Consider the following 11,387-nt stretch of genomic DNA (forward strand, 5'->3'; position numbering starts at 1 on the left):
TTTGCACCCATTCTGTACCATTTAGTTGAGATTCCTCTTTTTCCCCCTTTAGAGATACCATCATGCCCATAACTTGCTTCATGATTAGATTGTGGTGATAATTAGCTATTCGTTCCTCCATTTCTCACAGATTATATAGAAGTAGTGGACGGGAAGGTCACGATGTGCCGTGATGCGGTACGGGGGAAATGCCTCCGCGCCACCTGCAAGTACTATCACGCTCCTACTCATCCTCCTGCTTCTACTACTACTACTGCTACTACGCACGTTACCATGGCAACCTCTTCCTCTGCATCTTCTGCTTGCTCCTCCTCCTCCTCATCAGCAAACACCTACATGGCTGGTAGCACGGCAGCCCCTCCTGGTCCCCACTACACGGCTTCCAGCACGCCCACGGGCACCATCAACAGCACAGCCGCCGCCGCTACAACAAATGCTAGTGCTCCTGCTGCTGCCGCTACCGCTGCCGCCAATGTCTTGCCGCCACAACCACTTCAGCCGCAACCTCTCCCTTTCTCAGCGGCTTCGGCTGCGGCGGCTGCTGCAGCCGCCGCGGCCAACGCTGCAACCAACCCATACCTCCACCACCACCACCATCATCACCAACATCCCGCATCCACAGTCATGCCCATAGCTTTAAGCAATGGCTACCCGGCACAAGTCTTGCCTTAAAAAGAAAAAAAAAGACAAAAGATCAAAAACGTAGATGAAGTAGACTCAGGAGAATGAGTATAAAAGCTGTTAAGCATGATCAAAATTAGACAATCAATTCCTTTTCTGTTCTTTTCTTTTGTTCTACACAATCATTCCAAAATCTGGGAAACCATTATCCTTGTTCTTTTTTGTTAGATTCTAAATCCCCCTGTCTACATTTGAATTTTAAAATTGTTATTCTACTTCTCTTTTAAATCCTGTTCATCTCTTTTTCTCTATATTCCTGTTGATAATTTTAATGCAGTTACAGATGAATTGGTGAAAAAAGTTTATATCCTATCCTCAACATTTTAGTTATATCTTCCTATATAAAAAAATATATTAAAATTTGTAAAGAGAAATAACATATTACTAAATATTCTTATTTATGAACATAACTTAAATATTCCCTTATTGTGATTACTCTTGATATAATACTGCACTTAATACACCCTCATACACTTATGATAATCAGAAGAATTTCTGAGACGGATATTCAAAAGATACATCCCTGTTTCACTTCTATTATTATTTGATAGAACTATCCTCTGTACACACCCCTCTCTTTCTGTCACCCTTTTCTTTGTATAGTCCCATGTGTTGTGTTCCATGCTGTATGTTTTCTTTTGCCTGGCATTATATCACATCTTATTTACACACAAATTTTGCTCGTATATCATCATCATCATAGCTGTTGAATGTTTAGGAAGGCTTGTTAAACGGGGCATGTAACATCGATGTGATGGTAAAAGGCTGTATGTGTTTGCACCTTCGAAGGTTATATATATATAAAGTTAGAGCTTGCTTGTCCATTTATATGTTTGCATTCATCAAAGTTTTGGAAACGAAATCCAAACTGCACTCATGCTCGAATACCATCCTTGAGAGCCTATTTTGCAATCTAAATGTTGCAAGCAATCATTATGATTGCGTCTGTGTAATCAAAATGGCTTGCCGAATACTTGCTTCCATGAAAGCTGCATCCAAGCTGAAAATCAAAAAGCATTGATGTTTGATTTCGCTTTAGTCCAATGAATGACTGGAATCGTAAATGTAGGTGACAGCTAGTGGTTAGGGATGAAATGTGCATGTCAATGAGCAAGCTTGCTCCTACTTTGAGCTTTGATTGAAGATAAATTGCTTAGAAATGATAGAAGTAGGACTACTGGTAGATGGGTATTGATAGATGCGGTGTTGTGTGGGTTGTTAAACAACTATTCTGTTTCCTTTGAAAATTGAAAGAATTCTCGCTGTTGAGTCAGAAACTGGTTTTTTAACTCTCTTTGTCCTAAAAGTCCCTTTTCAATAGAAGAAGAAAATACAGAGTTTTTTAATTGAGATATTTGATTACAACAATAATGTTATTTGATTTGCCATTTTTTTTTCAAATTGCCAATCAGGATTTGCATCTCACAATTTGATATTGAATATTATCAACTCACCCCTTGTATCAACAATTATCTCATAATCGCTGAAATCGCTCTCCTATTTCCAACAATGATAATTGTAAATAAAGTGATATTGTACATAAATGATGTATCATTTTTTTATCGTATTGAAACTTTTTTGCGATGGTAATCTTGAATTACATAAACATGTTTACAATGGTACAACTCATTACTATTTTTTTTGTAAATATATATGATAATAGATATCATGTTTGGCATATTCTCTGTCATTTTAAAAGTGACAGTCTGCCTTGTTTAATCAATCAATGTATACTTATTGCACAGAAGTACAGACAATCCATATTTTTATTGTTTTATTTTCCTTACATTACCGCTTGCACTTTACTTACAAAAAAGATGCACAGAAATTACATCTTCTTTTTATTCACATTGTAATTTGTACTTAATACTCTAAAATTTTAAAGATCTTGCCAAACTAAACCAGTCAGAGATTGTTTAAAAATGTACCATATTTTTTTTATTGCTGAATAACCTGAAATAATGCACCCGCTGCACTGGAGCAATTTGTTTGCCTTAAGGTATCCTAGATGAGACAATTAGATAAGAAATAAGGTAAATACAAGTCATGATCTTCCTATGCTAATGCATTTGTGGTACATATAATGCTTGAATATAATAACTGGCTTAGATAATCATTTTCAATTCAGGTTAAAGTGATGTGGGTGTGCATGTTGGATCAGTAGACCAAGGCCTTGAATTTGGTATTGAATTATATATATAAAAAAAAATGTTTGCTCAAAGCTTGCAGCTTATGCTTGAATGCATACAAAGTAGTTCTAAGCTTTGTTTTATGAAATGACTTGCTTTGCTTAAAAATCCCCCCCAAAATCCAAAAGGCGTTCAATGAAATGAGCTTTTCAAACAAAATATCGCTTTCATAACCCAACTTTGTTTTGTGCTTGAAGATCATTTTCCAAAATGCAATGGAGGCATATCCCCCTTGTCCCCCCAAAGCAGACAAAGTCTGGTCTCATTTTTTTTTCCTTTCGAATTTTCTTTTTACAGTTCCTCTAACATTCCAGGAAGTCTTGATTCATATGTGTTTTATTATTTCCTCCTCAGAAAACATTAATTTGCAATGAATAATATTCCCCCATTTACCAACTCATCTTATCTGATATGGAAGAAGATTGCCAGTGATCTCTTTAATATGATTTAAAACAATTTTTAATTCAATTGTTTTTTTTTTGTTTTAATGCAAACATGAATTTTAACATTTGTCTGGTATCGGACAAAGGTCATTTTAATATTTCATTCATAATGATAATAATAATAAATTGCAGTTGTTGTACTCCTCATTTTCTTTCTTATACATTTCACCCATTTTAACAATTTATCCAAGAAAAGTCCTTGTCAGTCAGTGACTCTTTTTGTCAACCTAAGCTCAATCCAATAGAACTACTTATTATTGTTAATATTTTTATGGAAGCAAAATGTACATACATAATGGTTATGTATGTCATTTCATGATGCACTGTTCTACGCAAAGGTTTTTTTGTGAAAACCAAAATTGCTCTAGTCATGGTGCAGAGCATAATGTATTCATAGATTAATGTGCCTGTTGTTTAAATTGGGCGCAATTGCTGATATATGGTAACACTTTGGATATATGTAGCATATAGGACGGGAGGTCCGTATGGCAATAGAGAAGTTTATTAGCATATAATATGTAGCTTTGAAAGTCTAGTACGCAAATGCTTGTATGTATATCAGAGTTAAATCATACCAAAGTACTCAGAAATTTCAAAGTGATGATGAAAACAAAAAAATGTTTGACAAAAAAAATAGGAAAACCCACAAAAAAAGTATATAAAAAAATGTTCAAACTGAAATTATCAGTGTCTGAAATGTTAGCTGTTAAATGGATATTTTATCCTACGAATAGATTTGTGATTCTATATTTTAAGTACTGTTTATAAGAAAACATGGTTGACTTTTTATATTCTTTTAGTGAACAACTAATCTTGAGTGATTTTTTTTAGATGATTTTGTTGTCATTGAAATTGTATTTCCACTGATTCATTTCTTTTTCTCCAAAAATATTGTACATTTTGTGAGATGGTATTTTTTAGTTTCCTTTTCTTTTGGTCATTTCCTCTTCTTATTGGAAAATTTTGATTTTTGTGTGTAAGTTTTTTATTTTTGACATTTCCCCTTAGTGTGTATAGAAAATATTGTGATTTTTTTTCCTATATGAAATTCAATATAGCTCATACCTTTTCAAAAGTTTTGTTGAATTCTGACAAGTCGATGTACATTTAATAGGAATTTTACATGTAGGTGATTGGCCAATAGGATGACATGTTATATAGTGTCTTGGGGTTGGAAGAGATGATAATATATGAGCCATATTATGCACTAGCACTATGTAGAGAAAATGGGAAGAGAATGAAGGAAGTGGGACGAAGAATTGATGCAAAAAAAAGAGAAGAAATTAATGCATTTAAAGTGTTCAATATTTGTGGAGATATTTTCATACATTGCTGTTGGGGAAGATGACACAAATTTGAAGCTTTTCCTCAAACCATGGTGTAATTGAAAAGTAAAGGAAAAGAAGATGAAAAGAGAAAGCAAACTATACCCATAATACATTGCTCTATGCCACATATTTATGTATACAATGAAATGAAATTGAAGCGTGATTTGATGTTATCGTCTTCACCCCAAGATGGCTATTGAACATGAGTATTAGCAGAGATGGTGCACTTTGGACCCCATTTATCACCTTGTTTACAGGAATTGACTTTTGACATGAGGTCAGAGGTTAAAAAGGGTCAAACCTTTGTGAAAAGCACTTGGTCTTTATTTTTTTCCATTCTGTAGTGAGAACACACTATTATTATCCTGTTTATGTAGTCTATTAAATGGTAAATCTATTGTATGATAATAAGAAACATTGTTATTTGTATCATGATGGTAGTTATCCTTATTGTAAGTTGTATCTTTTAAAGAAGTTTTATGAATACTAGATATGATGTCTTTAATGTGTGATGTTTACATTGTATATGAAATCTGAAAGTTTTTTGATTCATTATGTACAAGTCTCAGAGAGACTAAAAAAAATCAATTGTGAATACAGGAAAATACTATTCCACAAAAAAGAACCAAATTTTAGCGATGTTTTAGGAAAGTAGGAGTTACAAAGAGTCTGATCGATTCTCTCCCTCATTGCGTCTCAAACTCTGATCATCGCTGAGGGGGAATGGGGGAGAGGAATGGATATTTTCCAATTTCAAGACCAACTTTCTTGTAGTACATCATTTTATATGAGATGAAGAGGAAGGAGTAAACCTCAGTATTGTATGCTAGCGCATGGGTCCAAGACCAGTCTTTAAAAAACAAAAAGAAAACTTAGGATGCAAACAAAAAAATCAGCGCAAGCATGCGGTAATAAAGGGCTTCTGTTAAATTACCTCTTGGAAATGGAAATGAATTAAAACAAAACTTGCTGGAAAGCTGATAAAGTGGTAGAAGGGTCTTCAATATCCTATTCAATCATGAACCTGAATGTTTTTTTAAAGAGGAATGCCATTTGCGCGATCGATGAGATCACGTCTTAGCTATGGTGACCCTCTATATCTTGTGTCTGTTGTGATGTCCAAGTTGTGTGTTGACACAAGTGTGGCACATTTTTGTAACACCCTGTAGTTTCTGCTGCTGCTGCTATTGCTGCTTTTGCCTGAATCGTCAAAGAACCCCTTTTACAATGAAAACAGGTTTGCTTAACCTTAATAGGGAATTATGGATAGGTTGGTGTAGAGTAGTTCATTTCATGTTGGTAATTTAAAAGTGTAATACATGTGGGATTCCAGATAGGTAAACCTTTGTGATGTCAAAGTGACTTTAAGAGAAATTCATCATAATTCTACTTTTGAAAAAAAAAATTAAATCATAAAATTATTATGGTTATCGATCAACTGTGCCAAAAGTTTTGAAGTTATTTTCTTGATTGACATCTGAAATTTTGCAAGCAGGAAGGAGATTGTTATATTTCCCAAGGAAACGAGAGGAAGAAACATCTAGGAAGAAGAACAGTACTATGGAATGGTTGTCATGGAAACTTAACAATAATGAAATATAGTCATAAATCACAACAAGCATTTATAAATTTCACAGAATGAACTTTGATTCTGGTTAATTATGGGTTATTGAGTCGGTATTCAAATGACACCAATAATGGTGGGGGTAATTTTCCAGAGCAAACATTTTGAGAGTCAAACATAGATTTTCAAACTGTTGTAATCGGCATTGATTATTGTGAAATGTTGGCAAATTAACAGTCCTTTAAAAAAAGAAAATGTTCCCATTGAATATATAAATCAGTGATTGTGTCACCGAAGTAACAGCACTAGTGGTAGTTTAGTGTATAGATCTCACTTACATATACGAGAACTCTGAATTTTTGTACATGTAGTAGTATCATTATTAGTAACTCTTCAGTCAGTTTGAAATACTGTTGAAATATTTTATTTTTCAAATTTTCATAACTTGATTATTGACTTGTTTAAATCTTGTACTTAATCACACTGATGTAATTCAATATTCTGATTTTTTACCCTGATCTGTATAGCGAGATTCAATTTTTGTATCATAAAATTCATAAGTCATGAACTGGATTTAAATTTTGGAGGATATATTTTTATGTGAGATATGACTTTTTTTCCTTTTGAATTTTTTAATAAGAATCATGGTGTTAATTGTATATTATATGATTGTACTTAATATAATTCTTAAGATTATGTAACCTAAGCTGAATGTCAGTGTGGTTTTGTTGAAATCTCCTCATATTGATACTATATAATATCTCTCTCATGTTCAATAAGAATATCAGTTTAGGAACTTATAACACATAAGAGCAGGAAGATTCAATGGTTGCCATGGATATAAACCATTTTGGCAATATATTAAGAACACATAGTCTTAATGAAATTTACTTTCCGATTCAACATAATTCAACTCAGAATTTATTACTTTACATGTCATTTTACTACTTGGAAATCCTAGGGGAATTTTGAATTGCAATGTAGAAATTGCTAGTTTGGAACATCAAATTTTAATTGTAAGTAGTGTTACATTTTTGTAGGAAAATAGTTAATTCCAAATTATTCTTCATGGATACAGAGTGAAGAAGAAAGATTGTTTGATATTTACCCAGTTTGTAGTATTTGAAGTACTTGTCTTGATCCACTACAGGAATATGTACATGTAGCTCAAAGGTTTAATAATTTTTTCCGTTAGCACGAAACTGTCTGGTGAAAACACTCACAGCTCATGCTCAGACGGGTCAACACACAATCGCTTTTGCTTTCTGATTGCATATCTGCGCTGCTTTTTTCTTCTATCAAATGTAAATATTTGTGAAATATGTTCAAAACAATTTCACATGCGGACTTACACAAAAAGAAACACGAAAAAAAAATTGCATGCCTGCTTTCTTTGGTTCACAATGGGAGAAATGTTCCGGGAAACAATTCTCAGTTTGCGCCAAATCTTAGGTTGCCTGCTGTTTGTGTACTGTGTCTTTTCCCCTCTTTTTTTTCCCCACAAAAAAAAAACTGCTTTGCCAAATCATGATTAATCTAACTGAAAGAATGAAAGAAAATCCTACAGAAGTGCTTGTGTGTGTTTCGTCTTTTTTGCTGTGTGTCTTCACCGTAAAGAACTGTGGTTTTGAGAATTAATACCACATTAAACGACATCGATCAGATACTATGAAAATATTAAAACACTTGTCCAGGTTTATTTCTATATGCCTTGATTTGATTAGATAGAAAGAAATAGAGAGTGCGTGTGTTTGTGTATTTGTGCTTGCATACATGTATGCGGGAGAGAGAGAGGAGAGAGGGAAGGTGAGAGAATGAGAGAGAGGGGGAGAGGAAGAGAACCTGAGAAATAAAGAGAGGAATATAGGTAAGAGAAAGAATGAGTGAGAGTGAGAGAAACAAGATGTTGAAATTTGGTAAAATATGGATATGGGGGATAAAGAGCAGGGGTGATTGATGACATAACATACACTTCCACCAATACTGCTATTGTCACCCAAAGCATAATTTTAACACCAAAACCACTACTATGACCTTCCAAAATCAAGGTCTTAACCACAATCAACACCATCTGCCCCATTGTGTTAACCACCAGCACCATCTAAACCATCATCCAACTGACCATCATTGAAAGCCCAATCACCCGAACCATCATTTAAACAAACGGCACCGCCAAAACCATCTAAACCACCATCATCACCAATTCAGACAATCACCACCATCACCCAAACCATCATCCTTACTGCCATCACCAACCCAGACCATCATCTAAACCACTATCACCTGATCTACCCAAACCATCAACTTGCCCAACATCACCATCTTAATCCTCATTTTGACCACCATCGCTACCCAAACCACCATCACATCCAATGCCATCATCCAAACCAACATCTAATCCACCACCACCAACCAAACCATCATCCAGACTGCCATCACCAACCCAGACCATCAACTTGCCAACATCACCATCTTAATCATCATTTTGACCACCATCACTTCCCGAACAATCATTCAAACCACCATCACATCCAAAACCATCATTCAAACCAACATCTAATCCACCACCACCAACCAAACCATCATCCAGACTGCCATCACCAATCACCATCAACTTGCCCAACATCACCATCTTAATCATCATTTTGACCACCATCACTTCCCGAACCATCATTCAAACCACCATCACATCCAAAACCATCATCCAAACCAACATCTAATCCACCACCAACCAAACCATCATCCAGACTGTCATCACCAACCCAGACCATCACCCAAACCAACATCTAATCCACCACCACCAACCGAACCATCATCCAGACTCATCACCAACCCAGACCATCATCCAAACCAACATCTAATCCACCACCACCAACCGAACCATTATCCAGACTGCCATCACCAACCCGGACCATCATCGAAACCAACATCTAATCCACCACCACCAACCAAACCATCATCCAGACTGCCATCACCATCAACTTGCCAAACATCACCATCTTAATCATCATTTTGACCACCATCACTTCCCGACCATCATTCAAACCACCATCACATCCAAAACCAACATCTAATCCACCACCACCAACCGAACCATCATCCAGACTGTCATCACCAACCCAGACCATCATCCAAACCACCACCACCAACCGAACCATCATCCAGACTGCCATCACCAACCCAGACCATCATCCAAACCAACATCTAATCCACCACCACCAACCAAACCATCATCCAGACTGTCATCACCAACCCAGACCATCCAAACCAACATCTAATCCACCACCACCAACCAAACCATCATCCAGACTGTCATCACCAACCCAGACCATCATCCAAACCAACATCTAATCCACCACCACCAACCAAACCATCATCCAGACTGTCATCACCAACCCAGACCATCATCCAAACCAACATCTAATCCACTACCACCAACCAAACCATCATCCAGACTGCCATCACCAACCCAGACCATCATCCAACCAACATCTAATCCACCAACACCAACCAAACCATCATCCAGACTGTCATCACCAACCCAGACCATCATCCAAACCAACATCTAATCCACCACCACCAACCAAACCACCATCCAGACTCATCACCAACCCAGACCATCATCCAAACCAACATCTAATCCACCACCACCAACCAAACCATCATCCAGACTCATCACCAACCCAGACCATCATCCAAACCAACATCTAATCCACCACCACCAACCAAACCATCATCCAGACTGTCATCACCAACCCAGACCATCATCCAAACCAACATCTAATCCACCACCACCAACCAAACCATCATCCAGACTGCCATCACCAACCCAGACCATCATCCAAACCAACATCTAATCCACCACCACCACCAAACCATCATCCAGACTGTCATCACCAACCCAAACCATCATGCAAACCAACATCTAATCCACTACCACCAACCAAACCATCATCCAGACTGTCATCACCAACCCAGACCATCATCCAAACCAACATCTAATCCACCACCACCAACCAAACCATCATTCAAACTGCTATCACCAACCCAGACCATCATCCAAACCAACATCTAATCCACCACCACCAACCAAACTATCATCCAGACTGCCATCACCAACCCAGACCATCATCGAAACCAACATCTAATCCACCACCACCAACCAAACCATCGTCCAGACCGCCATCACCAACCCAGACCATCATCGAAACCAACATCTAATCCACCACCACCGACCAAACCATCATCCAGACTGCCATCACCAACCCAGACCATCATCAAAACCAACATATAATCCACCACCACCAACCAAACCATCATCAAGACTGCCATCACCAACCCAGACCATCATCCAAACCAACATCTAATCAACCACCACCAACCAAACCATCATCAAGACTGCCATCACCAACCCAGACCATCATCCAAACCAACATCTAATCCACCACCACCAACCAAACCATCATCCAGACTGCCATCACCAACCCAGACCATCATCGAAAACAACATCTAATCCACCACCACCAACCAAACCATCATCCAGACTGCCATCACCAACCCAGACCATCATCGAAACCAACATATAATCCACCACCACCAACCAAACCATCATCAAGACTGCCATCACCAACCCAGACCATCATCCAAACCAACATCTAATCCACCACCACCAACCAAACCATCATCCAGACTGCCATCACCAACCCAGACCATCATCCAAACCTACATCTAATCCACCACCACCAACTAAACCATCATCCAGACTGCCATCACCAACCCAGACCATCATCCAAACCTACATCTAATCCACCACCACCAACCAAACCATCATCCAGACTGCCATCACCAACCCAGACCATCGTCTAAACCACCATCACCTGATCTACCCAAACCATCAACTTGCCCAACATCACCATCCTAATCATAATTTTGACCACCACTTCCAAAACCATCATCCAAACCAACATCTAATCCACCACCACCTACCAAACCATCGGCTAAACCACCATCACATCCAAAAACCACAATCCAAACCATTATCTAATCTACCACCATCCAAACCATCAATTTGCCTACCATTACCATCCAAACTATCATCTTCACCACCACCACTATTAAAACAACCATTTAAATCATCATCCTCCACATTATACATGGAAATAATCAAACTTTCTTGAAGATC

The 11,387-nt window shown here is 37.4% G+C and overlaps 1 protein-coding gene across 7 annotated transcripts in view; it reads left to right on the plus strand.

Moving 5' to 3' along the window:
* Positions 1 to 5,522, plus strand: part of LOC129278581 (muscleblind-like protein 1) — a 52,945-nt gene extending 47,423 nt beyond the window's left edge. For 4 of the 7 annotated variants that reach the window (XM_064111127.1, XM_064111123.1, XM_064111125.1 and 1 more), the window contains exon 9: positions 131 to 5,522. In XM_064111127.1, coding sequence (XP_063967197.1) covers positions 131 to 672 — 542 coding nt within the window. In that variant the 3' untranslated portion in view covers positions 673 to 5,522. The remainder of the gene's footprint in view (positions 1 to 130) is intronic. The other 3 variants (XM_064111124.1, XM_064111126.1, XM_064111128.1) reach the window with 1 other exon arrangement.
* Positions 5,523 to 11,387: the final 5,865 nt, after the last annotated feature.

This window comes from Lytechinus pictus, chromosome 16 (genome assembly GCF_037042905.1).
Source record: "Lytechinus pictus isolate F3 Inbred chromosome 16, Lp3.0, whole genome shotgun sequence".
NCBI classification, from domain to species: Eukaryota; Metazoa; Echinodermata; class Echinoidea; order Temnopleuroida; family Toxopneustidae; genus Lytechinus; species Lytechinus pictus.